General features: G+C 37.0%; 1 protein-coding gene across 1 annotated transcript in view; it reads right to left on the bottom strand.

Annotated features, from left to right (window-relative positions):
• The window catches only part of LOC139740590 (CUGBP Elav-like family member 4), an 87,385-nt gene extending 62,713 nt beyond the window's left edge, over positions 1 to 24,672 (bottom strand). The window contains exon 1 of the mRNA XM_071651177.1: positions 24,607 to 24,672. Within this exon, the coding sequence (XP_071507278.1) occupies positions 24,607 to 24,672 (66 nt within the window). The remainder of the gene's footprint in view (positions 1 to 24,606) is intronic.
• Positions 24,673 to 25,816: the final 1,144 nt, after the last annotated feature.

Raw genomic sequence — 25,816 nt, 5'->3', positions numbered from 1 at the left:
AGAAGATATCCATCCTTTTTTTTTGTATTTTTTTAAAAATGTTTAAAACAAATATTCATGTAGAATCCACTCTGAAAATAATGTTAAACAACAGTTAAATTAGACATATGTAATTAGTGTTAAGGCCATTTGAAGCTACACAAGTCATCTTGCCTGGCATCCCATGATACCCACAAAAGACCTGGTGACCCTGAGTTGCTCTACCTATGTAAGGTTCTTCACATGTTCTTACACAAAGACTGTCACCTATCTCTCATTTTTTTTCAGAGGAAATTTTGCCCTCTTGCTAAGTGACATCAATCATAGTCATGTGACCAATGTGACTTCTCTGATATCATCATGGCACGCCATAGTACAGGAATAACAGCCACTGAAAACAGACATGTATAGTTTTCTCACTATTTGTCCATTAGTGCTCAGATTTTTACTATAAAAAAAAATATACCGACTGCTAGTATCATTGCAAAGTCTCACAACGATTATGGATTTGGGGTGTGTACTGTAGAAAATATTGACAGTCTGTTGAAGAGAATTGCAGTCCTAGCAATGAGCATACTTACACTGAATATAGACTATTCCTATCATAGATTAGCGGTTTCTGAAAGGATGTCGGATATCTACCTATGCTGCACCAAAAAGAGTGTAGTCAATTTTACGAACCTTGATAGTACACTAAAAATAGGGTTTAATATGGGGTTGAAATTAGTGCAAAGAACCCATATTTCAACTTGGGTTGAATATTGTACCCCCATGGGTGCACTCTGCATATACATGTGTACTATGGTTCAATAATTGAAAGGGTTGAGTTCTGTTCTTTGCACCTAGGATTGTAAATCTTGAATGAAAACCCACATTAACAACATAATATCATTGTTTGCTACAATATATTTCATCAAAAAATAAATCCATGAAAGGTATGAAGATAATTATTCTGACTATTAACAGAATCGACAGAATCATACCATAATCAGTTGAAATTGCATAGATCTGATCATCGGATTTCAAAGAATATAATTGCATAAGACTAGCTAACCTTCAGTTTGGGGAGCCCAATTTGATGAAGCATAAGTTTAAAGCAAGCCTGCTCTGATGTCTACATGTGTGAACTTTAATGTAAGCAATACCATGCATACTTTATGGCTATTGGGTATTGGTTGAGAACGTAACAAATCCTCTCACCTCAGCACCATCATGGCTAGAAATGTGCATACAGTCACAATCATGCGTAATGCCACTAGAAAACTCCATAATGTATCCATTAGATTCACCCCCTTATTGTTCTAACATGCACACAGACTACTGCTCTGAGCCCAAGCGTCTAGTCTATCTGAGTAACCTAGTGAGTGAATATTTGCATATTGTATACCTAACCAACAAAAAAATTGTTTCTGCAGTTAGTTCATTAAACAACTTTCAAATGATATTGGTACTGGTAGCAGTAATGTAGGCCAAGGTATTACAAGTTTACATAAATTATGCAATCGGGTGAAAAACTGAAAACCTTGATCTATGTTCTGCTTGTTCTTTCAACTGTGTGTTAGTGTTCGTGTTTGTTGTGTATGAATATCATTCTGTGTCGTTTCATATCTCAAGACTTATTAGTGGTAGGCCTTTACTGGTGTCAGAGGGTATGTCAGAGGGAATGTTTTATGGCTATGGGCAGCTGAACAGACAGGCGATCCATACAATCTATATGGCCAATGCATGACTTCTGGTCATGTGAACCTTGTTTAACTTGTGTTGTAAATGATGTCTTGTATGCAAGGTCTGGTGCACCATACTAGAAAAATAGGAGTAGGAAGTACTCTGTAGCTGTGTACATAAGGCCTCAGCTTCTATTGAAAGTTATAAAAATTACCCATTGTCTAGACCACCCTTTCATAGTGGTATTTAAATGACAAGAGATATTCTGAAGGAATGTTACTAGAAAAAACATATATTAGTACAGTATATGGTATCCTTCAGTTACTTTTGCACTGAATATCATTACAGAAGTCTTAATCCTTTTTAAGTGAACATATGTATTTCAACAAATGTTAAAAGCAGAAATAATGGTAGCACTGTTGGGATAACCCTTCACCTCAGTCTTGCCCTTAAAATCCATCTAATCTATTGTAACAAATAATTATTCATTTAACTTATCTTTTTGTTAGAGTGTTACCTGTAAACAATGTATTTCAAGTAGAAAGAAAGCACGGCATGATGTGCAGAGCATGACAATGATACTGTGGTGCTGAAAATTGCTTACTACTGTCTGAAACCATTGTTCATAGTTTTCTGTAACTGTAAAGTAATGCATGTGTTAACATAAAAAGGGTATATATATATATATATATATATATATAGGCCAAACAAAGAATTTGTTCAATTACTTATTTACGATACTGCCTAAAGAATAATGTACACTGCAAGACTAATTGTCAGTCTTGCCACTAAAACTCTTTCTTCAACTCACTGCAACTGCAACACCTTTGATTAGGTGTATTTTTTGCAGAATTTTAGGAATTTCTTGACTTTCAATTATTCATTTACACTAACAATCTTGATTTTCTTTTGAGGGAGGGAGCAAATTATTCACCCTACACTACCACATGATACTGCCTTGAATGAATTTTGTTGATTACATTGCACTGTTTAGCAATTACCTCTAAAGGAAAATTACTGGTACTGTATGTGGTAGCTTCAAAATAGCAAATTTTGCATGTAATTTTAAAATTCCAGTAATACAGTTAGGCCACCATAATAAGCAATACTGTATAAGCTGTTATTTTCGCATACAGATATTGTTGCCAATGAGGAGGTAACAGGTATTTTTGTGACATGCTGTTTTCATGAATTGACACCGAGGCTATGGCAATTGCACTTTTACCCTAGCGCATTGCAACATTTTCACTTTTACCCTAGCGCATGGCAACATTTTCACATATTTTGCAAAAATATATTGCAAAAATAACAGCTTATACAGTAATCAGAGGAGATTTCACTGCAAATCTAGATTCAGTGAATGCAGAAATACTAGTAGTAAACATCAGTGAAGTTAGAGAAAAATTGGATAATAATTTTGGTTAAATTCATGTGCTGTCATCGCAGAATGAGACTTCAACAATTTGTGTTGTTGTAGTATGGTAATGATATAAAAATATTAAGAGAATTTAACATATTTTCAGTTTCTTCTCTCAAGCACATTAAAAGAGCACTATTTCAATGCTTAAGTGATGTCTCGTTATTTACATATAACATCTTGTGGCACTTCAGAAATCAAAGAAGTAAAGGTCAGCAGATATGACAAAAATGCATAACCATGGTCATCCAAGGTCAATAAATTACAATATTAAATGTATTTTTGTTAAATATTATTGTAACATGTCCCTTTACACTCATACAGCTTATTTAAAATGCTGATGATCCTACAAATATGTGTTAGACTTAAGAATGGAGAGTGCCACTTAATATGTCTGTTACCATTCCCAGTTATGTGTGTTTTGGATTGTTTTTTGCTCTGACTATTTCTGGAGAATGTTTATGTGTATAATGGTGCATTTTTGGGATTACTGTACTGTCAAATATTGGGAGTAAAATTGCACTATGAGTTGGGATGCAATTTCGAACAATAGAAGGGGTGCTTTTGCATCAACATCTGAGGGTACAAATTTAGACCTGTACTTCTTACTGTATATTGCTATCATCATGCATATTCATATTCGGATTCAGATTTCAGATTTCATTTTATTGTCCATATAGGAAATTCTTTCTGTTAGCATTTATGCAAATATTTTCCCAAGGTAGCATCGAAGAAGTATCATATTTTCAAATCACCATGATTCTAATAACCATGATAAAAAAAGTTTTGAAACATAGAAGTGGTTTAACGTAGAAAACTTGGAACAGGCATGATGACAAACATGCAAACATGCAAGAGGGGCAGAAAGGTATATAAGGACAGAAGGAAAACGAGAAAGATGAGAGAAAGAGAGGTGGGGAGAGAGAGAGAGGAGAGAGAGGGAGACAACAGAAATATAACAGGGTGTCTCTTTAGGCTGTCAAGGTAGCCCTGATCAAAACAATGTTCCTTGAAACTTGAGGCGACAATTATGGTGGTAGCAGCTGACCTCAAATTCTTTTAACAAGCATTGATTATGAGAGACCAAGACCCCTCCCTCCTGGATCTAATGAAATTACCCAGCATGCACTGTGGGTCAGTGCCACATCCATCCATGCTATATGAAATGCCCTCTTCTTCTTCCCAATACTGACTGCTCTGTATAAAATGCACTAAAATTCAGTGTAGCCTTGCTTTCAACACATGGAATGATTACTTATGATGCTGTATGTAATACCTTTTTCATCTTCACAATACTAACACTGTTCTGTATAAGATGCATTAAAATTTACTGTAGGTCTACTTTCTTTCCTTTTGACATACAGAATGATGTACTACATATACACGGTTGTATATGTTTTATTTCACTGTTTAAACATTACTTGCACATATATTAAATATCTTCCTTCATGTAAACCTGGAAGAACAGTAACCTTTTGTCTTTCCTTTCTGCTGGTTCATGTATTCTAATGTGTTTCAAAGGGGACACAGCTTCATGTTACAAGTAATTTCACTCCTGTAGGAAGATGCCTACAGTAAAATAAAGTGAAATGACCAGTCATTTTTCCATGCTGTCAAAATGATCGTTTTACTGTCAGCAACAATACATCACAATATTTCAATGGCACCTCTAAATGTATTTGCCAGAGGACCTCTGATCTTGCCACAATGCCATTGTAATCATTGAAACATAAATGACTCATACAGCTATTCAAATGCATGAATCCCTGAGAAATTTCTAAGACAAGGTACCCTGACTCATCATTCATAAATGACACTGTCTAATCACATAAAATCTTTCTTGCCATTTGTCTTTTGATTGAGTGGTGATTTCTTCTTTTTTAAAACAAGTTTTCTACATATGTCTACTGGTTAGATAACACAATTTTCCAATAAAAATAATTTGCATGGATGAATTTCTTTCACTAGGTACTCACAAAAGTACAATGCACATGAAAAATTTGTTCTTGTTTTTACACAATGAATCATTGAAAGTTACATGCAGCAAAAAGGTCTGTCACCTCAAAAGGGATGGTATAGTATTGGTGGCCATGAGGATTTAACTATTAACTTTTTGCAAGATACCAAGAAACCACTTATGAAATAGTACAAAACATATCATTCTAAGAGGAATTCAAAGTTTATTTGATGAAAATCGGTTTTGGAATGGCTGAGACATCCAAAAACAAGGTAAAACAGAGCGACCCTAATAAAAGGTGAGTCCCACCTTTTATTAGGATTGCTCCATTTTGGATATCCAAGCCATTTCAAAACTAATTTTTATCTACTAAACGTTGAATTCATTTTGGAAGTACATGCTCTTTCTTATTTTATAAGAGGTTTCTCATTATCTCACCAGAAAAATGTTATTAAACCTGAAGTTAGGTCTCCACCAAAACTATACAACCCCTTTAATACTGACATTTTGTCATTCAGTGAATAAATGGTAGCTTGGAAATGTAATCATTAAATCATTTGCAGTGTGGATTTTTCAGATTTTTCCCCTTTATTTTTGTGATGTGAACACAAAAACAAATACTGTTAAACCAGAACGGCGTGAAACTTTCGTGTATTTGAGCTGACAGCCCTTTTTGCTGCATGAACTTTCAATGATCCACTGTGTAAAAAAAGAAAAGTTTTATGTGCAAAAAAGAAAAGTTTTTTTTTTGTGAATATTGGCCCTTGGCACAATTCATGAAAGTTTCATGCATGTGAAAATTTCTGGTTTTACAGTATGAGAAAAAAGTATTTTGTTCACTTTGTATCATCTATATAATTCACATTATCACTTACAGAGTGTCAAACATACAAATTTCAGCCCAGTAGACTGAGTAAAAAAAAACAAAAAACTAATAATATGAAAAAGTAAGATTCAAAAATTTGTTGTGTGCAATTATTCTTACAGCTGCTATGAAAAAAAAATGAAATTACTTCTTACATGCACCTGTTAAGAATGATTGCTACAGTCAACATATGTAAGTAACATCACAACATCACCCTTCTTGACCATAAAACTCTCTGATAACATGAGAAATGAACACTTTGATTATAAAAATGCAGGAAGAGAACAACTAAGAATATCCTTCATCCAAAATAGAGGACAGCCAAGTCATAAGTAATAGAAATATCATTGAGCAAACCGCCAACCTGTGATATGATACTGTGACCACTGCCTGCCATGCTGTGTGGCATTGTTGTCAGATCATGTAAACTACACTGAAGCTGCAGGGTGGGAAGGTATGGGGAACATAGAGTAATCATAATTTTGAAATTTGATCGGACCAGGAGGAAGAGAGCAAGACAGCCATGGCCCAACTCTCTTATTTCTCTCTCTTTTATTCCTCCTCTGCATAGGCATTGAAATTAACAAGCACGTGTGTGGTGCAAGCCAAGCATATAATTTTTAATATCACAGAGGCCATGCTACATTCAAGATGGATCCTCCCTGGCAGACAATAGACTTTGCACAGTGCGTCATCTCTCCCTCTCTCTCTCCCCCTCTCTCCCTTTCTATTTCTATTTTTCTCTTGTGGGGTTGATATCTCATGTGAACAGAGTGATTTTTTTCTCTTTTTTGCAATAGCTGTTTGCCTCAACATATTGGTAAGAAGATGTCACAACAGTAAAACATACGGCAGTAAAACTTAAGTAAGTGAATTAAAAAGTAGAGAAATGCAGCACACACAGCATTTAGAATTTCAATACTAATATGGTAAACTGAAGTGTTTCATTTTTATCATACAGCTACCTATGGTTTAACAGGTTGAAAGACTGCATAAAAATCAACACTCACAGAATATATGTTTGTTTTTCTCTGGACAAGTTGTACAAGGAAATCTTGTCACATAGGAAACATAATGGATGTAAAAAACCTTGAACATACCAGCAGACAAAAATAAATATGGGAAAGACAGAGAAAGATACAAATTAGTTTCTGAGTAAAACACCTGTCTTTGTGCAGCATCACAGTATGTCTAGTTATTATCCTTGCATACTCCTTTTATGAGACTGCACTGATGAAAATAAACAGTGAAGCCAGTGAACTGTGGGGTGGTCAATGAGGATGCAGGCCAAATAATCTACTATGCTTTTTGCAGCAGCTGAAATGTTTGTATAGCTGTGGGAAGGAAGGGGTAGCCTTTTCAATGCTTGCAAACTCAGTGCACATGATATGCCTGCATGGCAATAGGTCGAAGGAAGAAAGCCATATAAAGACAAAATTTGCTTTTCAAGGACTACTCTTTGGATCATTTTTTTTTTTAATAAAATAGTTTTTCCCAAAATTCTGTAAACTCATCACTCTGAATGTGAAGAGGAAATGTGCACTGCCACTGTTCTATGCAACTTATTTACTTTTAACAGCACCTACACAACTGCATTGTACCACTTAGTGGACTTTGAGTTAGAAGTTTAAAATTCACACAGATTTTCGACACTTTCCTCCATTTAGGCACTCATTAGAGCCACATACACTATCTAAACAATTCTTTGAATCAATGTGATCCCAGGAGTTATTCCTGAACAGTTTGATGAAAATTTAATCATGCACAATTAAATGAAGATAAAGAAATAAATGTAGACCAAAAAGGCCCCATCCAATGTCGTTACCTAGTATTACTGTTAGGTGCCACTATGCAACTGCAGTCAAACCTAATAGCGGCCATCCAAGGGAAATTAAAAAAGTGGCTACTACAGGCAGGTTGGTGGCCATTTTGAATTTCAACACTTGCATTGTATAATAGCATAAAATACTGCATGATAGTCTTTTAAAAACTAGAAATATCACTTAAGGTGATTAATACCCCCGCCCCGTGACGACAGTCTTACCCAAGGAATGATCTTTCCTTGATCTTCTGCCATTTAAATGCCGTTACCATGGCAACGCAGCTTCCGACACGTCTGAAAAATATGTCTTGCACATCTTCCCACCAAGACTATTGTGTGTGCCACATTTCATAAGCTTTTGTCAAAAACTGAGGAAGTAGTTCAATCCACAAGATCTTTCCTTGATCTTCCACCATTAATATGCCGTTACCATGGCAACGCAGCTTCCGACATGTCCAAAAAATATGTCTTGCACATCTTCCCACCAAGACCAATGTGTGTGCCACATTTCATGAGCTTCAGTCGAATACAGAGGAAGTAGTTCAATCCGCAAGATCTTTCCTTGATCTTCTGCCATTTATATGCCGTTACCATGGCAACGCAGATTCCGACACGTCCGAAAAATATGTCTTCCACATCTTCCCACCAAGATCAAGGTGTGTGCCACATTTCATAAGCTTTGGTCAAAAAACTGAGGAAGTAGTTAAATCCGCAAGATCTTTCCTTGATCTTCTGCCATTAAAATGCCGTTACCATGGCAACCTACTTTCGGGTACTGTCAAAAAATGTGTCTTGCACATCTACAACCAAAGGCACACATCTGTACCAAGTTTCATGGAAATTGGGCAAAAACTGAGGAAGTAGTTTGCAACACAAAATTTTCCATCATTTTGGCTCATAATATGTGAGCTGTTACCATGGCAACATACTTTTTGTCACTGTCAAGAAATGTGTCATGCTGACCTATATCCTAAGACAAACATTCAATATGAATTCCATGAGAATTGGAAGAACACTGATGAAGCAGTTTTGCCATGAAGCATTTTGCCCTATATTTTACCAATAACATGCTGTTACCATGGCAACGCACTTTTTGCCACTGCTGAAATATGTGTCTTGCACATTAACATATTCAGATGAACATCTGTACCTAATTTCATAAAAATTGATCAAAAACTGTGGGAGGAGTTCGCGACGCAAGATTTGTACCCATTTTTGCCCATAATATGCCGTTACCATGGCAACGTACTTTTGGGTACTGTCAAAAAATACGTCTTGCACATCTACAACCCAAGGCACACATCTGTGCCAAGTTTTATGGGAATCGGTTGAAAACTGAGGAAGTAGTTCGCGACGCAAGATTTGCAACGGACCGACCGCCCGACCGCCCGACCGACCGCCCGACCGCCCGACCGCCCGACCGCCCGACCGCCCGACCGCCCGACCGCCCGACCGCCCGACCGCCCGACCGTCCGCTGATTCCTATATACCCCCTTCAAACTTCGTATGGCGGGGGTATAAAAACTACCAAATTATAAGTTTGCATGAGCAGCTATAATATAGAGGTGTTTTTTTTTTGTGTACAATATCCTTCCTTTTGAATTTTCTCTTAGCCTACTTCTGTTCTTTTGATTTTTAAAATTAAATTTTGAGCCTGAGGAACTGGTTCGTAAGACATACCGGTTTTGCATGAATGGGGTTCACGTGTGAGTCCAGAGGGGATAGATCGATAATATGCGAAGCTGACATAAAAACAAGCAATACCCACACAAGGATCCCATTGTCCTTATTCAAAGGGATTTTAATCACTAATTAGTCAGCATTTTGGTAAAGTTCTAAGATGTTATGGGAGCAGCCTTTGCCTTTGTAGTATCTATTAAGGGTGGCATTACCGAAGCCTGGATCTAGTCAAGTTAGTGACAGGTTGGCTTTTCACGGCTAAGAGCTGCAATTCTCGCTATCGCCAATGACGTAAAAAACTCCTGCGCACGCTAAAGAGCTCTGTCACAGGTGCACTGTGGGATTCCTCGGTCCATTGTTCACTTCCGGTTGTCTAACATGAGTCGCAGTTCCCATACGATTCAATGGAGTTCTTTGTCTGCTTTTCCGTTGTTAGCCCTTTTTTCTTGGCTTTAATTCAGCTTAAAAGAGTTGAAAGTGTCTAAGCTTTACTGATTTGCGGTCACTAGAGTCATGGTTCACTACTGCAAGGCTTTAATGTGCTGGTCACATGATGGAAAGCGAAGAAATCTTCAACAAAAAATACGTCTTTATAAAGACAGAGCGTGTTGTAAGTGCATGTGCAGCCAAAACCGGGGCTAGTTTGCCACCCGAGCTATCCCATAATACATCTAAAACGCTGCTCTGCGCACGGCACCTACGTATTGGCGATACCCTCAATTGTCTATCATGTTTGGGTGATTGTGACAGAGCTAGGACTAGGTAAAATTCATGCAATGAACAGAAAAGCAAATTTATTGGTGGCTGATTTAGCAGTTCAGCTAAATTTTTGTGGCTGCTATACACAGATAGATATTCACCACGGGATACAAAAAAAAATGAGTGGCCACTGGCCACGTTAGGCAGGTGACCACTATATAAAGGATCTATAGTACAGCATTTTCGGGCAGGGATTTTTCAGTGGCTACTATAAGCAGGTGGCCACTGTAGACAGGTGGCCGATAAGACAGGTTTGACTGTACTGCCACCATCATAAACAATTTTGAGTTATGAGTACTATATGAATACAAATTGGATGTTCTACCTAAGATCTGGAGGAAATTAATGGAAAAATGTACATACTTTTTGGATCTTTCGTGACCAAATACCTTGGATCATCTTAACCACAGGAAAAATATGCATTTGCTTCCCCAGGAATAATGCCAGCTAGGTTAGTAAAAATCTGATCATGCATTTTGAATAAAGAAAAGGTTAAGTTTATGCTTTGAGCCCAATTTTAAAGAGTATCAATACGGTAAAACAAGGAATGTTCGCGTGCATTTTAATTTCGCAAGAGCCAAGATTCACAAAATTAAAATGCACACGAAAGTTCTTGTCTACACTATATGCATTGAATGTTAGAGGCAACTCGCAAATATTTTATGCCGCGAAGGCGTCGGCTCCAATTCACGAAAGTGTTTTACAGTACCCTGACAATTAACTTTCTGACATGGAAGAACACTATTCTAAAAATGTTTCCTGAAAATATGAGTGTAAAGCTCTTTACAAACAGAAATAGTGAAAAGAAGAATATTCCAAATTGCACTAAAACGTGTATGCATCTTAAATTGACAGGCACTATCGATAGGTGTCAATTACACAAGTTGGATATTTTTGTGTAGATCTTAGGGTGTAGTATGCATGTGTACAATGGCTTGCCTGAATGGCCAATGGCTGGTTCAGGTGCACTATGCATTATAGGTGGCCTAGCATTCTTCTACTTGGAAACTTTGCTACATGGCACAGGCACACTCACTATTTGATGCTGGATCAAATACTTACACAATATACATTGTTTATATGCCATGCATGCTATCAGCTTTATCATACGGCATGTTGCATGAGCATAGATATGTACACATACAAAAGCGTGAAATCAGAATGGAAGTTGAAACTCCACTAGATTTGTTACATTCATCATAAAATGTATGCAATCCTTGGCACTGTATTGAGGTGATAAGCACAATCAGGGAGTGCAATTATGGTTTTCTCACTTTAAACTGTTGTAACTTTTAAAATAATGCACCAACTGACTTCAAAATTCACATGCAGCACATTTAGACATCAGTTATCACATGTGGACAGAGAATTGATGATTTTCTCTCATTTACTGTTAATTACTGAAGGTTAATTACCAAAAAGTCTCCAAAAACCCATGTAATGCATCAAAAAAACTGTTTTATGACTTACATAAAATCAAGATTTGAGGTCTGAATTTTAAGACTTTCCCTATGTGTTTGGTATCAAATTAATGGATTTTTTCCTAGCATTCCTTAAGGACGTTCCTCAGTTGAGTTTGTGCACATCCTAGCTGCGCAGGTGTCAGTGACGTAACAAAGACGTAGAAGCGCACGCACGAGTGATGAGCTGAGCTAGCTGAGCTGAGCAGCTGCTAGTAGATCGAGAGCTAGAGTGTGGTACGTGTACGTACGGATACCCGACAGCTCCCCACCGCGGCCACGCCGGGCAGCCGCGCTGGGCGGCCTCGCTCGGCTCGCGTGCCGACTGTACGCGTTACAATCTGTACATACTACGCAAAATTCAGCGGTCCGAGCCGCATATACATGGTCATTGTAGCACAACACTGATTGACGGAATCGCGAAGCTTGGAAGTGGAACAGAGTTGTTTCCATTTTCAATCCATATATCTGTTTTGTGACATGAAGTTCATTATCTGGTCATCAACATGGTAAAGTCGAGTGCTAAGGTATAGGGCCTATAGGCCCTAGTCGGGGTCTAAGGCTCACTAGTCTACTGGACTAGGTGTTAAAAACAACAACAACAACAACAACAACAAAAACAAGCATATGACACGCATTTCATCTTTAGGTCTAGCAGCTAAAACAATCTGAGTATCTTTGTTAAAATCTAAATTAGATCTAAACCTGTCGTTACTAGTAATATAAGATATTGCTTTTTTTATTTTTGGTTAAAAAATACAAGGTCACGAAAGTGTTATCAAACGAGACTATTCATCATCAAAGAATTATTATTATTATTATTATTATTATTTTTTTTTTTTTTTTTTTTTTTGGGGGGGGGGGGAGGTACATCTCCATAGCTTACAACACGCACTTTACCAACCACTGCAACAACCAACACATGCAATCTACAATCAACGTCATTGTATTAAGATTTGTTTTTCCCTTGAAGGACCGTCAGACTAATGCCAAAACTCCCATTTCCTTATTTCTATTCTTCTTCCTCCATTATCACTTTCTGTACATGGTTACAGCAAGTGGGTAAAACAAACAAACAAGCGTGCATGTCAATATGGAGTTTTCCACGCTTGCATCCACATAATATCATTATGGCTGTGTAAGGGAAATAATGACAAAAACGCACATTGACCTTTCTTTCTGAATATATTTCACCATATCACTGCAATTGTGACACGTTTTTTGTTTGTTTGTGTTTTTTTTTTTAAAGAAAATGGGGTTTCGAGTGAACCGCATGAGATTCATGCATCCTAGCAGGGTATATCCCTGCATTGGTTCCTGACCAGATTTGGGGGTCTTACGATGATTTCTGTCGCAAGGAGGCTCTGCTAGCGCTAAAACGAGCACATGAACCCCCCATTTTTACAATTGTTCTGCATTAAGTAACCCTTCTTCTACAATTTGATAAAGTTTCGTAAAAATGACATTGGTTTTGAATGTACAGCATGACATTCACAAACCCCACCTATAACCATGCAGGGCACCCACGAGAGGTTTATAACCAGATTTTCGGGTCCGGTGAGGTGATTTCTATCATCTGGGGATGCTACCAGCACAAAAACTAGGACAAGAACCCCCACTTTTTATTGCTTTTCTGAAATTAGTAAGCCTTCTTCTATAATTTGGCCAAGTTTCGTAAAAATGACATGGGTTTTGAATGAACAGCTCAAGTTTTATGGACCAACCTTGTCAGGGTATCCCCGCATAGGTTCTTGACCAGATTTTGGAGACTTACGATGATATATGTCGCATGTGGGCGCTGCTAGCACAAAAACGAGCACATGAACCCCAACTTTTGATAATTTTTCTGGAATTAGTAAGCCTTCGTCTACAATTTGGTCAAGTTTGGTGAAAATGACATGGGTTTTGAATGAACAGCATAAGTCTAATGAACCCATCTTGTCAGGGCATCCCTGCATAGGTTCATGACCAGATTTTGGTTACTTACGATGATATATGTGGCATGGGGGCGCTGCTAGCACAAAAACGAGCACATGAACCCCCACTTTTACTTATTTTTCTAGAATAAGTAAGCCTACCTCTACAATTTGGTGAAGTTTCGTGAGAATGACATGGGTTTTGAATATACAGCATGAGATTTATGAACCCACCCTGTTAGGGCGACCCTGGATGTTTTCCTAACCAGATTTTAGGGACTTACTATAGTAACCCTATATAGCATAATTATGTCGCATGGGGGGGGGGGGGGGGGGGGGGGCTGCTAGCACAAAAACGAGCACATGAACCCCAACTTTGCATAGTTTTCCTGGAATAAAAGCCTTCCTCTACAATTTGGTGAAGTTTCGTGAAAATTACATGGGTTTTGAATGTACAGCATGAGATTTATAAACCCACCCTGTCAGGGCGACCCTATGATGGATAGGTTCCTGACCAGATATGGGGGTCTTATGTTGGTATATGTCGCATTGGGGGGCTGCTAGCACAAAAACGAGCACATGAACCCCCACTTTTTATTGTTTTTCTGGAATAAGTAAGCCTTCCTCTACAATTTGGTGAAGTTTCGTGAAAATGACATGGGTTTTGAATATACAGCATGAGATTTATGAACCCACCCTGTTAGAGGGCGACCCTGTGGATAAGGTCCTAACCAGATTTTGGGGTCTTACTATAGTATGTCGCATTTGGGCGCTGCTAGCACAAAAACGAGAACATGAACCCCAACTTTTCATAGTTTTTCTGGAACAAGTAAGCCTTCTACAATTTGGCCAAATTTCGTGAAAATGGCATGGGTTTTGAATGTTCAGCATGAGATTTGTAAACCCACCCTGTCAGGACGTCCCTGGATAGGTTCCTGACCAGATTTTGGGGTCTTACTGTAGTATATGTCACATGAGGGCACTGCTAGCACAAAAACGAGCACATGAACCCCCACTTTTGATTATTTTTCTGGTATTAGTAAGCCTCTTTCTACAATTTGGTCAGTTTTCATGAATTTGACATGGGTTTTGAATGTACAGCATAAGTTTTAAGAACCCACCCTGTCAGGGCATCCCTGCAAAGGTTCCTGACCAGATTTTGGGGACTTACGATGATATATGTCGCACAGGGGCGCTCCTAGCACAAAAACAAGCACATGAACCCCCACTTTTGATTGTTTTTCTGGAATAAGTAATCCTCTGTCTACAATTTGGTAAAGTTTCGTGAATTTGACATGGGTTTTGAATGTACAGCATAAGTTTTATGAACCTTGTCCTTTTGCCCACCCCTAACAGAAAACGTCGATGAGAAGGATTTGAGAGATTTCGGTGTTTTCTGCCGCGTGAGGGCGCTGTTTGCTCAAGAATGAGAGAATAAACCCTTACTTTAAAACCTTTTCCTCGTTTTGGGTACCTTTTTCTGCAATTCTTGCAAATTTGGAGAAAATAACGTGGATTTTGAAAGAATTATGGGGATTTAAGTTTGTCATTGCATATTTTGTTGCCAATCATGGTCTTAATCAGGCTGTAACGCTATCATTTTGGTACAGGACGGCACATTAGTCATATTCTTCAAAGTCCCGTAGAAGAAAAACAAGCACATGATCCCATGGTTTTATTTACATATTTGGGCTTCGGATGGGTCAAAGTTACGGTATGGAAAGTTTGAAGAAAATGACATGGACTTCACTTCAACTGAGGAACGTCCTTAAATGCAATAAAAAACAGTGGGCCTTTTTGCTGGAGAAAGTCATGAGGTCTAAAGTATTTTCATGGTAGGAGTGTAATGCTGGCTAATTTACATGACCTTCTGACCTTTTAACCCATGCTGTGCAGCTATACATGGAGAAACAACTTATATTTCTACTTTTTCTGAAAGTACTGAAAACACACTTCAATTTGGTGTACTGTTTGCTAATAAAAGTTCAGCCGGTTTTGAGTTTTGAGCCATCTTCAAATGCTGAGGAAAATAAGTGCGGCCATTTTTTAGTATTTTCAGTGATCTACATCCTTATTTGACAACATGAAAGAATCTGTTCCTTTTATTCAATATCCTTTGCATTTTAGCCATGGATTGTGCATATGTAGTAGTCTATTGTGTGAAAATTTTAGCAAGTTTGAACAATGAGAACTTATATTTTTATACACTTATAAATTGCTGAGGAAAAAAAATACTGATCCGGGCCCACTCCCTACTGCATCAAGGTCATATGATAAGTGTGTAGTGTTCTTATTTCAATGATTATTCACTCTTTAAATATGTCATTAGCAAAAACACATTATTTGGGCTAAATATCCAATTTTTCTATTGTCACAGCTTGGATATCAACTCAAGTCAACATAAATCTCATATAATTACTCCATCTATGTTTACACACATGAGAATGGACCCAAACATTATGCGCATATATATGAACACGTAAGGTCAATCCTTAGATATGAATTTTTGATGAAAAATATCATATCTTCCCACATACTTGTGTACCAGCTCTAATTTCGTGAAACTTTGTAATAATGGCTGACGTATGTCTGTTATCTATTCCTGAAAGTTTCACCTCTGAACTCTATGCCAAATGCGAAATATTATCAAATATATGAAAGTGGTTTTAAATGAATTCAAAGTTATGCCTACAAAATCGAGTGTCCATTTTGATTACTTAAAATATGGCATTAATTTTTATTTTATGATATGTCATGGTAATGTACTAGTGGTGAATGAAAGAGGTAGTTATCAGAAGTATATAAAAGGAATTTCATAAGAAAAAAACATTTCTCTTTTTTTAATGAATTTTTGCAATATATCAGTCATTTTAATGTAATTTGACATCCCTAATTAAAATGCTAATTTATGCGCATATAAATTCAAAATTTTCACTCTTTTTGTACATGAAATGAAAATTTGTATAATCAGATATAAAAAGCAGCAAAAAAAGCATTTTCGCCAAGATTTTTCATTTTTCAAATGTTACGCATTTGCATACCCTGATTGTGCTATTGACCTTGAGACAAGATGCGATGTATTTGCACATACGGTACATAGCATGCATACCGCATTCACGTTTGCCAGTGTATGACTTTGATGATTTTGTAACAGCTGCAATGAGCGGATGCACACAAGGAAAACACAAACACATACACACAAACAGGATATTTACAGAGTTTGTCAGGGAATGAACTCTGTAAGTACCAGGTATTAAATCAGTTTATGTACACTATGGAAGAAACTGATGAACAATGAGCACACTGGTGGTATCTCTACAGGTGCACTTCCATGTCACAAAGTTACTTTTCAGGGTATATACTTTCTCCTACCACCCCTACACACTTTGTATGTGTTGAATTAAGTCCTCACTTCCATTTCTATGAGGAGAGTATATCAAATACTTGAAAGACTATCTAAATGCTGTGTGAATTGGCTGTACTATTACCTGATCAGGAAAAGAAAACCTTGGAAATTTACACACTTTAACACTTCTTGGCCTTACCCTTCATTCCTCATGGGATCACCTGCACCATTAGAAAAATTTGATATCCCCTGTCCTTAAGCATGATTCCTGCAAAGTTTGGTCAATGTCCAATGATTAGTTTTAAAGCAAAAGACAAAAATTAACAAACTACCGATGAAAAGTGATTGCAATTATAGATTATTTTAGTCCTTGGCTCAAGTAAGTACAGTTGAACCTCTCTTATCCGGCCTCCCTTTATCCGGATCTCTCTATTATACGGACGCAATCTCGCCGTGATTTTTTTTAAAATAATTACGGGAGGAAAGGGGGATTTTCAACTCCTTGAGAACTCGTACACAAACACACATGAATTACATATTACTTCCAATATGATTAACATACATTACATCAAATTTCCTTCCAAATTGCTTACCTTCAGACATTTTAACATCCCCAAACATCCCCAAATCATCGCAAGAACATGGACAGATTATGCGCTCGAGTCCTCTCATATTGCACTGCCACATATAGGTCCATACACAGCCGTCGATATGACTAGATAGACATGCATTGTTTTGAGTCATTGGCTGAGCAACGAATTATATTGAACAATTTATAAAAGAAAATGATTTCATTCTTGCAAACACGAACCTCTATTTTGGGGTCTGTTACTGAGTGTAACAATGAAAAGGTTGCAGTAAACACATTACTACATGTGGTACTACAATGGGCTACATCAGTACATGTGTATGTATATGTACATGTATAAAGCATTGAGTCTCCCGTATCCGGCCAAATCCCTTATCCGGATGAGCCCCGGTCCCGACTTGTCCGGATACGAGAGGTTCAACTGTAAAAAGAAACAACAACAACCACAACTCTGCTTTGATGCCTCAAGTTCGATGGTTTGTGTCAGATAAGTAAAAAAGGTAGAGAGAATGGAGTGCACTAGAAATGCACGCTAGAAACTTAATTACATGACTTCAGCTGCAGAATGTGTCATATGAAAGGCATTTTGGGACACTGCCAAATGTGGTACATAATGTTACCATGACAATATCAAGAAATTGTTACTTGGCCTTAAAAAAAAAACCAGTACTGAAAGGCTTAAATTCTTAAGTTCAGAGCAGAGTCCTAGTTGCCTTGGGCCTGCGTAAAAGATTTTACGTATACAATGTAGTTTTCAGTGCTTAAGTCATCAATGTACCATAATACATTTGAATATGATATTTTGCTATCAGAGTCACCTTTCAAAAAACTTTAGATAACATTTTTACTGGTGGCAAGGCAGCTATCCTTTTGGGATATGTGTTAAATGGGTAGTAGTGTATATAGGTTTGTGTTCAGCATATTTGCCTTCTGCTCAATGAGCCCTTGTCATATCTTATTTTATGCTCGCATGCATGGTAATGCAGTCACTAACAAGTCTAATGCACAAATAATCCCATCTCTTGGCTAAGATGGCTTATAAACATACAGTGTTGATGTTAATTTCATTCCTATGAATCAGCATCATGACACAATTTCTTTTTTTGGCATACATTCTGACGTTAAATTCTTTGTACACAAATACAGCATGGCACTCCTGAACCTTCATACCTACTTCTAACTAATCAATTTCTTGCACAACTCATATCATGGGAAATAAAGCTTACAATCTTAGCTGCCTTGTCAAAATAGTAATGTATATTTCCTATTGCTGCACAGATGCTCTGGAAAAATACAGTGGTGGAACTGTATAGTTTGATATCTAGATATATTATATTTCTTGCATGAGCCAAACCATGGCATATGAAACTAACATTTTCAGCTGCCCTGTCAAAACATATATTTCTTATCGCTGTAAAGATGCTCCTGATAACTATGACAACAATGGTGGAACTCAAAATCTGATCTTGTTCTTGGCAATGCTGCTCTCTCCCCTCAGTGTATATACAGTATGCATTAGGGGAATTTGTCCAGGCTTTTGGACATATTCATCATGAGAGGTGCTCAGGAAAAGGGGTTCTTCAAGTTGTTATGGCAACATGTACGGTTAATGGGCTTTGCATAATTACACTAATCCAACAGGAAACATAAAGAATTAATGTACTGAGGTTCCTGAATGCTTCAGATAGGCACATATGCACAAACATGTCCACAGACACACCATGATATCACACACACACACACACACACACACACACACACACACACACACACACACAAAATACCATCTACATATTACTCACACTGCACTGAATATTTAGTTTTTTGTTACCCCATCTAAAAACCAGAAGTGTGCATCAGTCAAGAGAAATGGACATTTTGTATGGAGGACAAGCATGAACTGTCTCTTTGGATGAACAAGGGGAGAAGGAAGAAATATGAGGAGAGATGGAGAGAGACAGACACAGAGAGATGCAAATACACTTATACAGATAAAAGACATAAATTTTAAAAAAAAAACCAATAACAACAAAATCCTGCATTCTTCGATTCCCTGATTCAGCATCCCGGGCACATAACATGACAACTAAAAAGAGTGCCTCCAGCACATCCCACCAGAGAGAATTCCCCTGGACCTACTAGCAGCATGAACAGATTACTTGAGAAAATTTGACGCTCGTCTACCTTCCCTTGGAGAAGGACTAATGTTGTGACACACTTTTCAATCAGATGCCTACAAATACAGAGGTAATGAAAATGAGCGTCACAATTATACATGCATTACAGACAGGTTGTCAGCAACTGATTGTCATTTTTTTCTGACATTCTTTTTCTACCTTTTATATGAAAATAACAGCCAAATTTCCACACAGCAAGTGTGCTAGCTTGAACAATAGAGTTATCGTTTCTACACTGTGCTTGTGTTTCTACATTGATAACAATGACTTCTCAACTTTCTTTCAAAGAGCAATCAGAAGGCCAGTGGTGACACATTAATAATTTGTCTAAAAAGTATAAATTTTGAATTATACATACATTTTGTGTATATTCTATGGTTATCATGCATCAATGAAATTTCATTTGCAAATATGTGACGGTATGTAGCTTTTGCATCTTTTATATAGATTATTCTCTGAGTCAACATCTAACTTGACAGCAGGTGAGAAATCTTCACTGTCATTCCAAGACCCTCCAGTAAGGCTTACAGTCTTGGACACAGTCACTGTAATGTGTAGCAAACAAGACATACTACTAGCACAGTGTCATTACATCCCACATGCCTATCCACATGTCAAGCATGCTCATATTCTCTACTTCTGCTACTGCAATAATAATGCTCTTTTTCTTTCAATGTACCAAACATGAACCAAAATAGTTGTGCTGGTGGTGATCAGTGAGAACAGGAAATTCATGTCTGAATAAAGTAATTTCTCTATACACTTTGCCTTTATTTCCTGCCCTTTGTTCATCCACCTGCTACTGTCCATGGGAAGGTTGCATTCTACAAAGGCACTGACTTCTCTTCCTCAAACACACCCTCCTACCCACACACACACACACACACACACACACACACACACACACATACATACATGTGTGCACATGCACATATAATATATATATATATATATATCATACACATAAACACAAATATGTGTGTGAGCAATGGCATACATTTATGTATGTATATAATACATTGTATGTGCATGAGAAAAAGCAATTGTATATGGTTTAACATGGGTTTGTCATATAGCTTTGCTCTGGGGGAATGTGTTAGTCTTGTCACCAACAAATACTGTATACGCCATATATTTAGCGAGTCTAATTTTTCGCGAATCAGGACTTCCTGACAATTTCGCGAGTGGTTAAATTTGTGATTGTGGAGTGCAGTACTGAATGGAGAAACGTATGTGTGCACGTCACATTGATGTCAGGGTCAGACTCAATATTTTCGCATGTTTTTAAATTCGCGAATAGCACCAGACTCGCGAATTCACAAAAAACTCACAAAATATTCGGTGTATACAGTTAATATTTTGCATTTAGTGTACTTCCATCTGGAAATAACATTAACAAAGACTGTAAATTCAGCGATCAGAATAACTGGACCAAGTAGCTGAAATTCCTGCCATGGTTGTCTATGCAACTTAGCGAAAGATTCCAGCAGTGACACAAATCACTTGCAAAGCACTATTCAGGCTCTGGATAAACTCCAGGAGATCCCGACAAACACAATTACAAAGATTAGAACACAGATTGGTAACTTATGCCAGAAGTAAGTAGTAGCTAGGCCAAGTTGAGCCCTTTGAGCATTTGAGTGTGAGGATGTGAGTGAGTGTAAGTGTGTGTGTGTATGTGAATACTTAACAGCTTTGTCTCAAACTTTCATGGATATTTCTAAATATGAAACATGCCTATGACTCTTGATCATCACATTGAATGTACTACTCATATTGTTGACTGTAAGATAATTCTTCATGCTGCTTTGAGATCACCGTTGGTAATTAATCCTAAAAATGTCCCTTTCATCACTAATCACAGTCATCTGCAATATAATTTTTTTTTTAAACAAGGTGACTGTCCTGTTTTCTGATCCCTTCAAGCTTTCAATGTCTTTGAATTCATAATTTGTGGTGAAATAAAGATAGACTTTCAAGTTGCAGTGAAATAAAGAAAAGCATTTAGTAGTAGAGGGCTTCACAGTGCACCCACATATTCTTTCTTGGGTATGTATGTGGCCCAGATAAGGTCCTACCACTCTTGATGTTTCAGCAAGCATGTTTTTGCCATTTCTCTTGAAAACAGCAAGAACATACTTGCTGACATGTCGGGGATGGGTAGGCCCTCTTCAGAGCCACATACAAGAAAGAATACGTGGTGCACCATGAAGCACTCTACTACAAAATGTTCTGTCGTCACGGAAACCTTCAAAGATTTTAAAGATAAGCATGTTCTATCTATCAGGCACATTCCACATGCCTTTTATCGTAATAAATCCAGTGATGGAACAGTATATGTTACATCATGCTCTGATAAAATCAATACTGTTTGAGACCTAGGAATACTTCACTTTATGTAAAACCTTCTTCCTTTAGAGACTTTACTCTTCCATTTTCTACTTTATTCTCTTTTATTGTATATGAAACTGATACACAATGATATTCACAAGGTATTTTAGATAGTCTCCCTAGCTATGTCCTTGACAGGAGTTCTGGGGAAATGTCCCCCGGAAATATTAAACTGCATTTTCTTGACCCAAAATTTGGCTGGTAGAGCAATAATTTTCAGTCTGAGAGGTATCCATTCAGGTCCACTGTTTCAAACATTGAAAATATTGAGTGTGTACACATTTCATTTTTTATCAGTCCATATTCATTTAGGATTTTTAACACTGAAATTTACCACACTCTTTAAAAGAATACTGCGAAGCGACAGACCACAACATGCAAAGATTATGGTCAGTATTACCTCCTAATATGCAAAAGAACACAAGTCAGTTTTCAGCATCTTTCATGGGAGTGAAACTTTGCAATCACAAACCAAATGATCTACAGAGTGGAAAAATCAGAGGTGCTTTCAGAAAGAGATTGATTACTCATTTGAACATTCTTGATGAAATGTGACTTTTAAAGAGTTTAAGTAGAATAGCATAAATATCTCATGTCATGATTGATGAATTTGTATAAAATATAAATAATCAAGAAAAACATTAATGCTCTCAAACAGTGGTTTTATATAATTCATAAGAGCTACATCTATTTGTGTGTGTGTGTGTGTGTGTGTGTGTGTGTGTCTTTGTTCTGTATTTACCTTTTGTACACATAATCTGGTTTAAAGAATATACTACAGTTTTATCTATTTATTTTTTCTATTAAATCTTGCCAAAGATAGAACCTTGTGATTCCTTTTAAAAACAATATAACATTCACCTTTTTCACTTGTAAATAAATGAACTTAAAATCATTTTTCCATATCATTCTTAGTTTAATACATGTATGTCATGCTCCTTGCATTCTTTTGTTATCTCTATATTCACATTCATATCCTCTATCTCATTTGCTCTTCTTGGTATTGTTAAGAACAGACGAATATTTTGTTCTTAGATCTGGTATTGTTGTAAATATAAACTCAAACTAGGCTCAACTCAAAACAGACTACCAACCTGGCCCTAGGCAGTGAGGTGAAGACTAATAATGGAGCTATGCTCCTTTCTATGCTCCTTTCTAAAATGAGCATGTATGATTGATATTTTGATGATAATGTCACAGAATTGAGGTATCATGCTCTCTCTCTCTCTCTCTCTCTTCTCTCTCTCTTTTCTCTCTCTCTTACGCCCTCCCCCTTTATAATCTAATATGTTATATCAATCTTCATCATTTTTTTTTTTTTTGGGGGGGGGGGGGTTCTAAGCATTATGTGAAACAAGCAATAACTTAAGGCCAGGAGATGCTAGAATGTATGTATTATTAAAATTACCTGTTGTCCAGTTTATCTACTACTTGAAAATCTGACAAAAACTTTGTTGTTTGTGATTTGGGACATACATAATTATACTGTAGCAGGGATTTTTATGGGTTTGTCAGTCTTTAATCATTCATCATATCTGGAAAACATCCAACTAGTCTGTTTGGTGATATAAATCTATTTTTGCTCACACATAAAAATCATGCAGCACGTGATATATCTCGAGTTGGTGGCACATCTATGTTAAACAGAAAGACAATATTATCCCACACCATAAACTCTACAGGTAGCAATTACTATTAATTGTCATCCTAGACGTATTACGTTTCACATTTTACTTTATCCTTTTACATCAGCGACAGGGTTCAGTAGGTATCTTAAAGGGATATGGTGCTAAAATAATTATGTGGACTGAGTGAATGCAGCAATATTATTAGAACACATCAGCAGAGTTTGAAGAAAATCAGACAATCTCTTCAAAAGTTATGAATCCTTAAAGTTTCTGTGCTGCTATCACTGGATGTGAAGACTAAAGCAGTTTGTGACATCACTGCAGGACAATGATATAAAGAAAATATAATGAGAATTAGGCATGTTTACATTTTTCTAGCATAATTAAAGAACACTTGACTGACCACTTTTAGAAAGCAGGAGGAATAATATTACCATTACCACATGTCAGTAACAAGTCAAGGGAGTGTGTACTTCTTATTACTGCATTCACTCAATTCACATATATTTTTTAGTATTATTCCCCTTTAATCGCCACTAGGAAAGTAGGGGCAAAAGACGTTGTGAAACTAGTGATGCATACGGTTTGCTCTTCTTCAATGAGTTATTTCCATATCTTGCCCTTCTCTGTACTTGGAATTTCCATGTGGTGTCGGACCCAGACAGTCAACTTCTAACCTTACCTCATGGGAGAGAGTGCACTGCAATGTATTTACTATCTCACAATGAGAGTCAAACATACGTTGACTCTGATGGCACTTGCCCAATGATGATGAGGACTCTCATGACTACCATTGTATAATTTGGACTATGCATGTCGATGTTTGTAAGTCTCTGTGTTAGTGCTAATATGAAGTAGCAAGCAGTATTAAGAAACATTTCTTCTATCATTTCTTGAAATACCTGTATAACACTGCACACATTGAGGAATGAGATAGGTGAGTCATACAACTTACCGACAGATTGATACTGTTAATGGCACCAGCAGCTTCTTTTCTTGTGCTGAATTGACAAACGCACATCCTGGATGGTAGCAAATAAAAGCACAAGAAGAAATGAGTAGTGAGAGAGTAAAAATATGATGCTGTCACAATGTGTATCATCAGAACCAGGGTGACCATTGTGGAAACATTACTCTCTGAATATGTGTATACAAGCATTCTAAATGGCTTTATCATGTAGATATTTCACGTTATCAAAAATGGTGACGACAAATTGCTACATTACAAACAATTTTCATTGTGAGTCCATAACATTTTTTTTTTCTAGAACAGGAGTTCACAACCCATGATCCATGATACTCAACTCAAATTCATGAAGTTGCTATGTAAACCACTATAGACACTTTCAACATACCGTCTTGCGCCTTCACATCTTTTACAGCCACTGTTTACCATTGGGAGCAGTGATTTAAAAAATTTTCCGAGTTATCACATCTGATGCATACGTATAGTTCAGTTGTATCACGAAACACCCTACCAAACAAAAATTTTGCAATAAAGCCACAAATATAACAAGATACCACTAATTTTCTCAATAAACAATAACTGTTGATGGTTTATTGTACAAGATTTGAATAAAACTATTGTTCACATTTTGTATATCTAACAATACTTCACTTTGATTATACTGATTAACATTTCTACATTGGTTGTTTTGATCTCTAAATCACATATTAGAACTACTTTGAAGCACTGAAGCTGTTTTTTTTTTCATCTGTAAACAGTGGCTTTAAATACAGAAGAAAAGAAAAGAAAAGAAAAGAAAGGAATTATACTTAGAATTGAAGGTTTCAACATTTTTGCTAAAACAGGCTTCCTGGGGTTATTCTGAAGTAAACAGCAGAACACAGACTCTAAGAGACTGGACCAGGTGTGGGTATAACAAAGAATCCAAAAGCTTGTGTCAAAGCATGATATTCCACAAGTAACAATAAGGTCAGGGTATGATTTCTAGCCTGAAATTATGTTCTCTATGTAAATAGATAGAGAACTATAGAGTACCTGTCTCTTGACATGAGCTTGCCTCAATCAGCCAGAGGCACTAGGGGTGACATGACATGCATGCTTTGTTGTTCTTTGCTGTGCTTGATGGAAGTCTTACTCATTTATATTTAAGTATAACACCTTCTACAATCAGGCCGAAGCTATACTACCAAATTATAAT

The sequence above is a fragment of the Diadema antillarum genome, unplaced genomic scaffold (assembly GCF_040938485.1).
Source record: "Diadema antillarum isolate AM-2024a unplaced genomic scaffold, OU_Dant_1.0 seq00000862_RagTag, whole genome shotgun sequence".
In the NCBI taxonomy this organism is placed as follows: domain Eukaryota; kingdom Metazoa; phylum Echinodermata; class Echinoidea; order Diadematoida; family Diadematidae; genus Diadema; species Diadema antillarum.
Note: the sequence above shows the minus strand (reverse complement) of the source record. Positions and strands in the feature narration are given on the sequence as shown.